Consider the following 15,024-nt stretch of genomic DNA (forward strand, 5'->3'; position numbering starts at 1 on the left):
GCATCCATGCAGTGGGATGGCGCATGCATGTGGGTTGTGCGCCCGTGGCAGGAAGGCGTGCGACATGCAAATCTCCACCACATGCACGCGTCATCCCGCTGCACAGATGCCATCCCATCATTGCTGCTGCCAATAACAGCAGGGCGGGGAAGGATGGATACAGAGACACAGCCAATCAGAGCAGGGTATGTCAGGAGGGGGCATGTGCTGGAAGTAAGGACATATAGACACACAGCAGCTGGCTTTGAAATTATTATAGATTGCACATAATGTGCATTATAAACACAATAGCCTGAACTAGGGATTTAAAGCATCTGTAGAATCTGTAATGAATCCAGATTTCACCAGGTAATTCCAACATATTTAGCACACATGTTATATAGAAAGAAAAGCTTTCTGCTGGCAGGAGGCAGGTAGGGAGATGCTGAAATTTCTCCAGGTCAGTAGATCATAATGGGGTGTTAGCTCTACCACTCGCTGCTTTTTCACTTTGCATTTCCTCTTGTTTTTTTTAGTAAATTAATGAGGCCTCTGTTTATTGCACAGCATATGACCCGATCATAATTCTGTATTTACATGATGGCTTCCCTCACTGGCCATTAATGTATTACTAACAAGGGAAATAACATTTTTTGATCATCAGCTTCTTATCAAATCCTAAACTAATCACCATGTCGACATAAACATTCTTAACCCCCCCCCCCAGTTCAGGTTGTAAAATTCTGAGCGTTTTGACAAGCAGCTGTCTGGCTGCAGGGAATCTATTAGGATCCAAGAGGTTATTTCTTGAGGAAGGAGCCATATTTAGTTCTGTAATACGGTAACTGGCTCTTTTACAAAATCAAGGCATATGGAAACAATTTAAACATTTTACTGAGAGCTTCAATTTCCATGTAATCTTTTAGATTCAGAACTTAAACAGCATCCTTTCCTTTCCTTTGGACTCATTGCTACGTGTAGAGTTAAAGGACGGGAGAATGGTAAGTCAGAGACTTTCTCATTGTTATATTATAAATGATCAGATTGTGTTTTTTTTTCCTTGGTGCTTTGCTTTAAAAACACCTATTTTTATGTCTGGACAGGAACTTAGGAAGCAGGCTGAAAAGAGCTGGAAGGAATGCGAGATAAGAGCGTAAGATTACTACTTGTTGGAGATTGATGATGTGTACTTAGCTGTGGGGACCTGGACAAGCAGGAACTTGGTGCTGTTTAGTAGGGTAGAAAGGACAAAAGTTGGAAATGGTAGGAAGCAGTGACAGTGCAATTTGCAGTTTGTATTGATTGTGTCGGTAGTTAAAACCTCTCTTGACAGTGTATATTCTGGAGGTGAGACACAATTAGAGATGCACAGACTAACCAGCAAGCTCATGGTGACCCAGAACTCATTGGGGTGTGTAAGGGACTACAATGGTCCTAAAAGCCCCCTTACTAAGATGTTAAGAAAAACAAAAGTTTGCTTTCCTAAAACAGAAAGAATTTGCGATAATTCAGGTTGGAGTGAGCTTGAGATATCTCCCAGGCACCACTGCTGAATATATGCAAATTAACCATTGTACCCTTAGAAGCTAAACACACCTCCAGAACCGCTGGAATGCAATGATGTGTCAGCTTGTTAATATGTACAGAGCCATAATAATCCAACATGCATACAGACTGTTTCGGATTGTTTGATCCTCATCAGTGCATGGCATGGATTAATTTGGCTCTATGGAGTAGGGCTTGTAAATCCGAGAGGCACAGACTAACCAGCAAGCTCATGGTGACCCAGAACTCATTGGGGTGTGTAAGGGACTACAATGGTCCTAAAAGCCCCCTTACGAAGATGTTAAGAAAAACAAAAGTTTGCTTTCCTAAAACAGAAAGAATTTGCGATAATTCAGGTTGGAGTGAGCTCGAGATGTCTCCCAGGCACCACTGCTGAATATATGCAAATTAACCATTGTACCCTTAGAAGCTAAACACACCTCCAGAACCGCTGGAATGCAATGATGTGTCAGCTTGTTAATATGTACAGAGCCATAATAATCCAACATGCATACAGACTGTTTCGGATTGTTTGATCCTCATCAGTGCATGGCATGGATTAATTTGGCTCTATGGAGTAGGGCTTGTAAATCCGAGAGGCACAGACTAACCAGCAAGCTCATGGTGACCCAGAACTCATTGGGGTGTGTAAGGGACTAAAATGGTCCTAAAAGCCCCAATGGTTAATTTGCATATATTCAGCAGTGGTGCCTGGGAGACATCTCGAGCTCACTCCAACCTGAATTATCGCAAATTCTTTCTGTTTTAGGAAAGCAAACTTTTGTTTTTCTTAACAATTAGAGATGTATCTGCAGTTGCATTGAATTCATTCTAAGGTGAACCAAATGAAATGCATGGATGTGTCATGCAATGAAAGACCTGGCTTAAAGGGAAGGTCCAAGCAAAATAAAAAAATGAGTTTCACTTACCTGGGGCTTCTCCCAGCCCCCTGCAGCCATCCTGTGCCCTCGTAGTCACTCACTGCTGCTCCAGTCCCCCGCTGGCCGCTTGCTGACCTCGGAGGTCGGCGGGACGCATTGCGTACATTTTTACGCATTCCCACTAGTGCAGAACATTAACACATACAATTTTACGCGTTAGTGGTTCAATGCGTAAAAATTGTTTACAATTGTTTAAAATTATTAACAATGGCACCTTTTCTGTGGAACAAATTACTCATACAGTTAGGTGGGAATTGATGTTCATTCTGTACTCCAAACAGAGTACTGTTGCCATGGAGGCAAAGATTAATTTTAAGTCCGTTTTGAAACTTCTTTGCTGCAAATTAGAACGGGATAACTTTACATTTCATATAGACTTGTGCAGCACACACCTATGTTTATGAGAACTGCTAGGTTAATGAAAGTAATTGGAGGTGATCCTACAGTGGAGATTGCCTGAAATCGCAATTGCTTTGCCTGCAGCATTTGTAATTAGGATTGCAGCAAAATCGCTTTAATCGCTTTACACTTTTACTACCAAACCTATGGAAATCTCAGATCGCAATTTCTGTACAAATCATTTGCACAAAATTAAAAAATGCAGAAAATCGCTAAAAATGCATCAAAAATCGCTACCAAAAACTCCAGCAATTGTAATAGCAATTTGTGCTTTCTAGCGGGTCCCAGCTCTAACTGAATGCCTGAAGAAAGCTCTATGCAAAGTGCTCTGGGTGTAATGAATCCATTAACTCAGTTCATTTTGCTACAGATATTATAGACATCTGTCATTGGTTTTTCAGGGAGTACTGTGAATAGTGGATGGTAATATGAGTAACAGACTTTACCTTATATGAATAATGTAGCCTTATTTGTGTCATCCTTTATTTTTTGGTAGAAGTGATAACGTCAAATCTTTTATATAGTTTTTTTACGCTTTAGCGTACAAAGGCCTCTTATGTGAGACGATCCTCTATGCTCTAATACAAGTTGCTAGTAAAATACCATAATGGTGTGCCTTAGTCACTTCTGTCTATGGGTTAGTTGAAGCCTTGCATGAGTTTGAGCCTTGGCTGAACAGATGCACTTTGGTATTGCATTTAGTTTCCTTACTAATAATTCTACTAATGTCTCTAAGAAAACAGATACAATTGTCACAGATTACACAAGACTTGTTGGCGATTTCATAATTACTGCTCTGTTCATATGTCCATGACTGGAGTGCGATGTCCACGTTGTGTTTCTTCCCTCCAGGACAAAGAAGACACGTTTAGGGGCATCTCGTACTGAACTGGATAACGCAGAGGATTGTGACAGGGAGAGGAAACAGTTTCAACTTCACCTGAGTGAGGTAAGGAGTATGAAGAATACAGAATATAAATATTGGTGAGTCACAGAGAGCAGAGCAGCACTGTCTAGAATTGGATTTTGTAGCACCTTGTAGAGCAGGGGTGCCAGACTAAAATACAAAGTGGGCCAAAATAACCACTCACGTAACTTCCTTGCATATATGAAAACTGCTGGTCCAGTTGTGGTTGAATAGTGAACAAGGTTACATATTCCTGAGATAAGCCCACATGTGAGTTTATAACTTGACTTATTTTTGAACAAGCAAATTTATTTGATGATTCAAACATTTGTTTTGTTCACATAAAGTGTGTTTCTGTTCTACATTGTGTCAAAAACCTCACCTACTTTGTCCCAGGTGCAACCATGTAATAAGTTATTTCAGCAGGTTGAGATCTATTTAAATGTAAAATGGAGTCCATACTGTTGAGGCAGGAGGATGGAACCATTTACCTGGTATGGTGAGCTTCTCCATGTGCAGAGTAGGTCCAGAGGGAGCATATCAGCTGCAGCTTGCAGTTATAGAATACCTCATACTGAGTCGATTTTCTGGGCAGTCATCTTGTTCTACTTAAAGATAATTTGTATGCTTTGGGAGGATATCCTTATCCAAAACTGAAAATTAGATGGGTATCAGCCTGTGCTCTATAAAAGAACATGACTCGTTCCAGCCAAATGTGGGTGATTATTGTGAATTTCATTAGCCAGGAATTAATTATTGGGAGTATCTTATTAATTCAGCATTCTGGGCTAATACAGCTAGAAAACCTTCTTCCCACAAATCTTAAAGGGAAACAGAGTAATAATACTTAAAGGATGCATGAGCCAAATTAAATTACTGCAGATCTACCTACCGTATCTGGGGCTTACTCCAGCCCCTAGAAGTCTCTGTACCCCTCACCACAGTTCTGCTGTCAGCAACTCTTCTGGGGTCCTCTTCGTAGTGCTACTGCACCTATGAGTCGGTGGCCACTACAGAGGGGACTCCAGAAGAGTGGCTGAAAGTGGAACTGTGGCGAGGGACACAGAGGCTTCTAGGGGCTGGAGGAAGCCCCAGTAGTAAATCGGCAGTAATTTAATTTGGCTCATGTATTCTTTAAAGGGAACTTTAAGTAAACCAAACCAGTTTAGAGGCACTTCTTCCAGCCCCTGTAGTCCATCTGATCCCTCACTGACCTTCCAGCCTGCTACGTTCATGCCTCTGTTCCCCTCTGAAAACTGGTCGACTGAGCCTTGTTGCGGGCTACTTTAAATGTTCTGCCGAATGGCGGAAGTGTTCTGCGCTTGCGTAGTTCATAAAACTTGCAGCTGCACATGCGCAGAACGCTCCCTGTGACGTGAGTACTATGGAGGCCAGAGCCGTGCATGTGCAGTAGCAGACAACAGGCCTGTCGTCCAGCTTTCAGAGGGCACAGCAGCAGAATGCAGTGGACTGAGAGGACAGCGAGGAACCTCAAGGACTTCAGGGAGCTGAAAGAAGCCCCAGGCAAGTTAAACTAAACTCCTTTGGGTAACTTAAAGAGAAACTCCGACCAAGAATTGAACTTTATCCCAATCAGTAGCTGATACCCCCTTTTACATGAGAAATCTATTCCTTTTCACAAACAGACCATCAGGGGGCGCTGTATGACTGATATTGTGGTGAAACCCCTCCCACAAGAATCTCTGAGTACCGAGGTACTTCTGGCAGTTTCCTGTCTGTGAACCCTGTTACATTGTGGGAAATAGCTGTTTACAGCTGTTTCCAACTGCCAAAACAGCAAGCAGCTGCTACATCACTTGCCAGCAGTAAAAATGTCACCATGTAATAAATGTCAGAATATAAATCAGGGATTTAAAACATTTTACAATAGGCAAACGCTGACTAAATGATTTATACATAATTGTTGTAAAAATGAATTTTTTTATTACATTATTTTCACTGGAGTTCCACTTTAAGGTTACCCTTAAGGGGAACCTGAAGTGAGAATATGGAGGCTGCAATATTTATTTCCTTTGCAACATTGTGCAACATTGTCAGTTGCCTGGCATTCCTTGCCTGGCATTCAGCTTTCTGGCTGAAACTGGCATGCATTTAGTGTGGTCAGACTTTCATCACAGCATCCGATCTGCATTTTCTTTTTGGGTAAGTGGATTAAAATATTGGAAGTAGGGGATCATCAGGACAGTCAGTGTAATATCCAAGGCAGCTGCGGCGAACAGGACCGCCGCCGCAGCTGCCTCCATGCGGCCATCCGTCCGTTTGGCATGCAGGACGCCGAGGACAGAACGTTCTCCCGTGCAGGGGGCTGCCATAGCTCGCGGGCGCGCGCATAGACGGGAGCTTTATGCGGGGAGGAAGCCTGTCAGCTGACCTGCTGGTCGGGTGACGTCAGGAGAGACCCACGGTGCCCAGGATTGGCTGATGAGAAGGGGGCGTGCCAGTGAGGTCTCCTCTGCTTCACAAGCCCCCGGGCTGCATTGCTACGTTGTCTGTTGTTGTGAATACTTGCGTGTGAGCGCGCAGACCTTAGGTAGTTCCCTGGTGTTGATGCTACGGATTTCACACCAAGCTTAGGAATTTTGCAGTCTTGTTATTGGTATTTTGTTAGACTAGTTCCGGGGAGTTGTTGCCAAGGATTTCACACCCAGGCTAGGATATTTATTGTATTGATCTCCTGTGTACGACTCTGGCTAGCACTCTGACTTTGAATCTGTTTTCTGATCCTGTACTTCTGCCCATCTGTCTACCTGTTGCTGAACCTCTGCCTGATTACCGATTACTCTCTTGCCTCACGATTCTATACCGATACGTACCTTCCTGTTGCTGAACCTCTGCCTGATTACTGATTACTCTCTTGTCTCACGATTTTGTATTTACTTACCTCTCTGTTGCCGAACCTTGCCTGCCTGACCATTCTATTCACCAGTGGGCCCTCGTCACTGGTGAGGTACTAGTTACACCAGCCCCTCTGGTGGAACCGTTCTGTTAAAGCTGTAGTTCAGCCCCAATTACCTGCTCTCATAGGGTATCTGTCATTGCAGTATTATTGTATCTACTGTTCAGTCTGGGTCACCTGCCCCACGGGTGTTCTCGTGCCTGCAGTACTATCTGAACCACCCGCTCCCCGGGAGATTCAGCCTCTTTGTTATTGTACTCTCCAGCTTGCTGGAACTTGTACGCTAGTGCACGCTTAGGGTACTGATAGTACCTCACCAGCCCCTCTGGTGAGGTCTGGTCAAACTATTAAAGTTACTGTTGCACCCAAACACACTTTGCTAGGTGTCCAGAGGTTAGTCATTCTTGTATTATTGGTGTTTCTGCAGATCACTAATAATCAGGTATACGTCTGTATTGTTGGTGATACTGCAGATCACCAATAATCAGATACTCTCTGTGTGCTGACACCAACCGTTACAGTCAGGCTATTGACGTTGTTTGAAGGAAATAAATATGGCATCCTCACAATCCCTCTCAATACTCAATCACTTCAGTGGTTTTTAGTGTACCTTTAGGAAAGTGTGTTTCTTAAAGTTTAAAGCACTTAAAGAGAGTCTACCTTTCCATTTGCTTCAATACTCTCTCCAGCGCTAAACCGCCGCATCCCCAGTGAAAAAGGAGGGCTGCCAACCCCCCAAACCCCCGGGGGGACTAAGGACGGCGCTTCCTGGAAGGGGCAAAGCTCTCTGCTGTAGCTCTGCCTTTCCTGCCGTCAATCCCTGCGCATCGCCGCCTCTCCCCGCCCCTCTCACTCTATCTTTACAGAGAGGGGCAGGGAGAGGCGGCGTTCAGCGTGGCGATTGACAGCAGGAGAGGCAGAACTACAGCTCATAGCTTCCCCTCTCAGGGCATTTGGGGGGTCTGTAGTGCATTTGGGGAAGTCTCACCAGCGCTAAACTGCCGCATCGTTTTTTGGCTTTTTGCTAAATTTACCTTTCCATTCTCTTCAGAAGTCTCACCAGCGCTAAACCGCCGCATCTCCACCCAAAAAAATGAGCACTGCAGACCCCCCAAATGCCCGGGCAAACATCCACTACCAACTTGGTCGTGGATTGTGCTGCCCTGAGAGGCGGAGGATGGTCGTGGATGTTTGCCTGGGCATTTGGGGGTCTGCAGTGCTCATTTTTTGGCAGGGATGCAGCGGTTTAGCGCTGGTGAGACTTCTGAAGAGAATGGAAAGGTAAATTTAGCAAAAAGCCAAGAAACGATGCGGCAGTTTAGCGCTGTCGCTTTAGAGTCTCTTTAAGTATTTGAAAGTTTAGATTAACACAGAATTCAACATGAATTAGGGCTGGTTCACACGGGCACCTGCATGACGTTTACCGCCGTTCACGGCGTTCGTCATTAAAGCGCTGCCCATTCAAATAAATTGACAGTATTGGTCCCATTGTTTATCGCTGTTTACCATCGTTTGCCTGAATATCGATCCCGACTTTTCCCGTCATTTCAGGCGCCCATGAAAGTAATAGGTGGCTTCCAGAGTCGCTTAACCGCCTCACTCCCATATCCCCCTGCAGGGGTGAAAAACAATGATTGCCGCTAAAATCTGCCTGAAGACGCTAAATGCTTTTTTGCACAGTTGCAGCAAAGCAATTAGCCAAGACGCTGCTAGAGTATGTAGAAATGTTAAGTCTGCAATATTTTATAAGTTTATAAGGGATGAGATGAATAAATAAAAAGTTAAGAAGAAATAATGATTAGTTGTTCTAGTTCACTAACAGGCAGCAGATTCTTACCCAGTGGATTCAGTAGGTGAAAATAAACACTGAAAGCAAATAAGTCACCTACTAGCATGACAAATGAAGCACGCAAAGTACCATATAAGCTTAAAGTTAATCTGTATTAACCTGGTGATTGTCTGATGGCAAGCACCCGCTACCCGCATATAATAGTTTCTGATGTGCATGCAGGCATTTATATGTCTCAGGGCTCCTTCACACCAAAAAGCGCAAAACACAGTAGCAAAACACAATTTCAATTGCGTTTTAGTTTCAAACAGTTTTATTAAAGTTGGCAAAATAATTACAAACAATCCCAAATGGAATATGCAGTGGAATAGTAAAAGACAAGACAATTGGTAATCATAGTCCATCTTAGCACAGCCACGCTCGAAATCTACAAAAAAGTCTAAGGAGACAAGCAAAACATTGCGTAACATTTACAGTATTCCATACAAAAAAGAACCCAGTCTGTTAGGTCATTATTACCTAGGCAGAGATTAAGTTATAGTCTGGGGCATCTCAAATAGTAGTGCCTTTAGATTATAGACTATAGACCAATTATGAAGCAATGGTTATTGCTAACAGAAAGTGGACAGGTCAGCAACCTAAGCCAGGAAACTCCTAGCCGTTGCCCTTCCTGTTCCACTAAGTGGATGCCAATGGTGAAGTTATATGGGATCGGTATTTTATCAATGGTGGGGTTAGTTGTTATTATGATCATAGAGGAGAGGTGAAGGAGGGAGTTGTTAAGGCTTAGCTGAATATCTTAATTGAGAATGGGAGGTACGGGTCACCCAAAGCAGGAGAGGAAATAGCAGGTCCGTAAATTTAACCCATTAGGTAGCAAGATTAGCTAAAGTACATAGTGTAATGGAGACCTGTGTTATCCGCATACTGTATCCAGGGGTCCCAAGTTTTTTGGAAATGATCTATTCTGTCTGAGGAGATAGCCAACATTCTTTCATATATCATTAGTTGGTGAATTCTATTAATAAGGGGTCTGGTTGGTAGAGCAGAGGACTTCCAATTGGCCGCCAGGTAAGACTTAGCCCCCATAGCGATATATTGGACCAATTTGTGGGCTTGATGAGTAAAATGCAAAGGTTTGTGACCCAAAATTAGAATTGCTGGGTCCAACCCTACCGTAAGGGAGGTAACCCTATGGATCAATGTTGCAACTTTATTCCAGAAAGATGACACTAGTGGACATGTCCACCACATATGAAAGAATGTGCCCACAGCCCCTAAAGCACAGCGAAGGTAGATTTGAGTTAGCCTTATGGAGTCGGTATGGGGTAATGTAGGCCCTATGAAAAACTTTAATATTTGTCTCTATTAAAGAATAATACAAACTTCCCTTCATGAGGGTAGTGAAACATTCCAACCATTCCTCTTGGTCCAGGGAGCGTTTTGAGATTTTCACTATGTTGGCCTCAATCAAAACGTAGGGTAAATGCAGCAGAAATACAATTGCCTTTGCAATGATTCCAATTGTAACTTTACTGTACTTGCATTTTTAAAATCCCAAGCCTTTTAAAAATCGTAATGGAATGCAGCCAGTGTAAAAGGGCCCTCAGATGTGTTTTTTCGCATTTGTAGCTGAATAAGGCATATGCTACCTAGGTGGAGAGAAGACAGCATGAGTCACCAGACAGGAGGGGGTGAAGAATCATCGCGTGAGAGTCAGTATGACATTTTGATTTTTCATATGGCTGCTTATGACAGAAAACAGGTGTTCAAAGCGAAGATCAGCATCTGTACTTTTTATTAAATCTATTTCAGGATATAACAGTGAATTCATATGCAGAGATCGAGTACAGAGTCATTTTAAATGATGATTTTCTGAAACATCATTGCAGAGATTTGAATTTAAATAAAAATTTGCTCAGCATGATTGGATGAGTGAAGAAGTCTTCAATTTCCTTCTTCCTAAGTAAAATACAACCTGAAATTAATAGGGTTCAACTTAGCTAATGCACTGGCAAGGCATGCTGGAAATAGAGACATAAGCATATGTTGCTAGAAAACAGCCAACAGGCGCAATAATAGTGGCGACACAGACAGCTTACAGGAAAGATCAAAGAGAAAATAACCATTGTCAGGCTAGATAGGTCCAGAAATTATTATTATTATTATTTATTGTATTTATAAAGCGCCAACATATTACGCAGCGCTGGACAATAAATAGGGATACATACATTGCAACAAGGGGTGACAGACAGAGAGGTAGCAAACGGTTATACAACATAGCACAAGGTTATACATGCAATCAGGCTATAAAATGCGGTTTACAGAGACCCAGCAAAACAAGTACGAGTTAGTCCATGAGAAGGGTGTAATTGCCGGGGTAGTAAAATTAAGAAAGACACACTAAGGGAGGGGGGAGGCCCTGCCAAGGCTTACAATCTAAAGAGTGGGGGACACATAAGGTAGGACTGTGGAAAGGGTGATTGACAGAGAGTTAGAGTGTGGTAGATGTGGGGTAGGCTATTTTAAAGGAATGTGTTTTGAGGGCTTGCTTGAAGGTGTTGAAGGAAGGAGTGAGTCTCAGAAATGTTCCTATAATGGCATGGATTACTAACAGTGACAGCAAGTCCTGGAAAGAAAGCCTTTAATAAGCTGTCATTTATATGTCCATACTCATATTTGTCTTTATGTTCTTATTTATTTTCTAGTACCTCCTAAAATTAGGAGATCTGCAAATGAAACAAGGTCCTGATTTTTTGGAGTGTCTTATCAAATCTTTCCATGCACAGCGCAAGTAAGTATGCTTCAAGTGACATCTAACACACTTTCCATCCCGCCTAGTGTCACCTCTACACGGTACAAGTGCTCAGTGCAGGGAAAATGTCACTTTGAAGTGGCTCCTATGATGTGCAGTGTGTGCTAATCAGTCGGATGCAGTTCGTACACACAGAACAAATATATTTCTATTGAAACTCCTAGCCTGTAACCTTTTGGCAAGCATCTTAATATGAGGGATGAAATAACTGCAGCACTTTTAGAAGTGATGCAGGATCTGAACTCTACCAGAGTTCATGTTCTTACGGTTTGTTATCCATTATGAGATTCCACCTTCTCTTCTAATCTTTTCTTCTTTCCCTATGCCCCTTGATGATGGGATCTATTTACCAAGGAGCTGTGAAGTTTAGCAGGATAAAACGAAGGCTTTGCAAGATTTATGTAATATTTATGAGTGATTTTTACAAAGCTGATAACCTGTGAAGTTACTCTTTTAATCCCTGAAAGCAATAATTGCCAGTAGTACCGTATATTGAACAACTTTATAAAGCAACATACAGTATATGTAAAAAGATGAATAAAATCCCACAGAGTATTCTTGTAAACTTACCTTTTTATCACCTACATTATTTATAGCCCAGTGTATTGCATATTGTGCCTTTTTACCTTTATCAAGTGTTTTTTTTTTGTTTCCCCACTGTGAACAGTTCACCCAGTAGTGTGTATCATGTGCTTTGTACACGCTATATATTGGATTGGCGTGGAGAGGAAAAGGGAGCCCCCGGTGGAGCGGAACCGGTGGAGTTGTCCGCCGGGGGCTTCCTTCCCCTCTCCATGGCGATCCAATATATAGCTTGGTCTGGGTAATAGTATTTCCTCGATTTTTTTGCACTACCTGTTGCTCTTGCGATCATAGTCGCCTCATCACTGCACCTGTCAATCCCTTATCAAATACACTGCTTCTTATATGCACTTGTTATTTGTATGTTTATTATAATGGATGTTGTTGATATTCCTCATATGCACCGTTTACTCACTGTTTTTCTGATGCAATACTAGTGAACCCGGGTTCCATAACATACAGGCAGTTCAAATTGAACACCTTAGGTTACTAGGTGATATTAATACGCCATTGATTACTTGATTCTATTGGGATATAATTGATTGATGCTTATGCGGCTAATTGTGGAGAGGATTTATTGAATTTAATGATTGTAGTGACTATTGATTATTGGAATAAATGTTGTTATATTTGCATATATATGTGGAGTGCTAATTTATGGGCTATATAGTGCTTTGCTCAAGTATACTGTTGTTTCTTAAAGCCCCAGCACACACTTATTGCTGAGTGCAAACGTCCTATTTTCTTATGAGCTTTGTACACCTCACCAGTTCACCATAGTACCTGGATAGTTATCAGGAGGAGTGTATCTTCTGCTCTGTACCATGGACTGTACATTTATTAATAAGATACTCCCATTAGTTGGATACCCAACTAGCCTCTTTGCAGTGCCCACAAATTAAACATACAGGAAGTATTCGGGTTACAGTTCTTCCTATATGTTAAACTGGCCATACACTATCAATCATTTTTTTGTTTTCAGTTGATATTATGATCTATATTACAATGGATATTATGATCACTTATTTTACGACAAACTAAAACCCAACATTGCAGATCTATCTTTTGAGCGATCTTAGCCCTTAATATTGATGTAATATCAATCCAAAACAAAATCAAGTGATAATTGAGTTATGTATGGCCAGCTTAAGAAATGAAAGCTTGAGTTATGAGTTGTGTAAGACTTTCCCCAGAATGCACTGGGGTAGTCAATTCAGAAAATATTTCGTAAAGTAAGCCATCACTTCACCACCTTTAATTAGAAGTTCAAGCTGTGAAAAGGGGAGATATTGTGCTTCCACTTTTCACTTTGGTCTTATAATAAACAGAAAAAAGTACAAAAGACATTTGTTCCAAGTACTGGGGGTACATTATAAGAATAAATGGCTGAAGATTTGGGCAATGGAAGCCTTGTTTAGTTACCAGTAATGGGGGGGACATTTCAGCTGTAAATAATGTTTTGAGAACTACTGGTAGATAGCTAGATAAACAAAAGTCCATTTTCTAGGGATCTTAAAGAGACTCTGTAACAAAATTTTGAGCCTTTTTTCTTCTATCCTATACGTTCCTATAGCTGTTCTAATTTGCTCTGTCTTACTGCAGCCTTTCCTATTTGCACATTGGCTGTATTATCTCTGTTATATGATCTAATCTTCTCTCCTTTGTGGGCTCTGTCGGGCTGAAGCAGTCAGGCTGGAATGTGTGGTGCTGCTTGTGATTGGATAGAAGCTATACACACCCTCTCCAGGCCCCCTGCACACTCTGTATGACTCACACACTAAGCTACTCTCAGCGTATGGCTTGCTATGCCTTTTGTTTGTAAACACTGCATAAAAATGGCAATTACAAGCCAGGATTGCAGCAGGGAGAGGCAGAAACAACACAGAGGGGCCCAGGAAAACATAATGAATAGAATGGTATGCTTTTTATTGTAAGAATGTTACACTACATATTCTCTTTAAAGCAAACCTGAACTGAAAAATATACTAAAAGTAATAAAAAAAAACCAACCCAAACAACAACACGTCATACTTACCTCCCACGTTCTCTACTCATCAATCTCTTTCTCTTCTCCCGCATCCTGTTTGTCCACTGTGATCAATGGAATTGTCTGTTCTACATTTAAAAAATGGTGATGACCCCGTAACAGCTTCCAGGTTGGCACTCCATTAACCTGTAATATCGCCCACTTGAGCCATAGGGAAACATGGACATTATCTTGCACATCAGTTGACCTTTCAGTTGTAACTGACAGCAACTAATATAGTGGAAAAGGACTCTAAGGCTTCCAGTTACGACTAAAACTAGTCAGAACTTTAAGGAATCATTGTGAGCTTTTGGTTGGATAGTTAACACAGTGTTTCTCAAACCTGTCCTCGTGGCTCCCCAGCGGTGTATGTTTTGCAGGCAATCTCACCTATGCACAGATGGGGTAATTAGTGGTTGAGCTAGGTGGATTCCGTGTAGCTGAGACACTAATTACCCCAGCTTACTCCTGCATAGGAGAGGTTGCCTGCAAAACATGCACCACTGGGGAGTCACGAGGACAGGTTTGAGAAACACTGGTGTAACAGTTAAGGGCTCTGCCTCTGACACAGGAAAGTTGAGTTTGAATATTGGCTCTTTCTCTTCAGTAAGCTGCACCTATTCAGTAAATAGTCCTTGGGCAAGACTCCCTGATACTGCTACTGCCTACTAAGTATGCCCTAGTGGCTGCAGCTCAAGTGCTTTGAGTCTGCCAGGAGAAAAGCGCAATATAAATGTTATTTATTAGTCTGATATGAATAATCTTGTGTTCTGTGTGTCTATCATCTTTACGATTTCCACCTTCATAGGTGTAACATTTTCTTTTTAGTTATTTTCAGGATGGTTTAAATGCCACACAGAGTCTTCTTCCTTTCATTGAGAAGCTGTCTTCCTCTTTGCACACTGTGAGTATTGTTCTCTGGTTGTATGCTGTACTGATTGGCACTTCTTGTTATAGAGTACCGCTGAGTTTGTGTGTGTTACTGCTTGCTTGACGATAATGAGTGTTTTATTGTGCAAATCAAGATTCATCAGACTCAAGAGGAAGAGCTGAAACGCCTTTCAGAAGTTCAAAATGATCTACAGAAGCAGTTACAAGGAGAGCCTAAGGAGGTAAGCAATTCA

General features: G+C 42.0%; 1 protein-coding gene across 1 annotated transcript in view; it reads left to right on the forward strand.

Moving 5' to 3' along the window:
- The window catches only part of LOC137546608 (arf-GAP with SH3 domain, ANK repeat and PH domain-containing protein 3-like), a 110,558-nt gene that overhangs the window by 39,418 nt on the left and 56,116 nt on the right, over positions 1–15,024 (forward strand). Inside the window, exons 4-9 of the mRNA XM_068269269.1 lie at positions 906–980; positions 1,083–1,132; positions 3,717–3,813; positions 11,186–11,271; positions 14,729–14,804; positions 14,926–15,012. Coding sequence (XP_068125370.1) covers positions 906–980; positions 1,083–1,132; positions 3,717–3,813; positions 11,186–11,271; positions 14,729–14,804; positions 14,926–15,012 — 471 coding nt within the window. The remainder of the gene's footprint in view (positions 1–905; positions 981–1,082; positions 1,133–3,716; positions 3,814–11,185; positions 11,272–14,728; positions 14,805–14,925; positions 15,013–15,024) is intronic.

Source organism: Hyperolius riggenbachi, chromosome 2 (genome assembly GCF_040937935.1).
Source record: "Hyperolius riggenbachi isolate aHypRig1 chromosome 2, aHypRig1.pri, whole genome shotgun sequence".
Lineage (NCBI taxonomy): Eukaryota > Metazoa > Chordata > Amphibia > Anura > Hyperoliidae > Hyperolius > Hyperolius riggenbachi.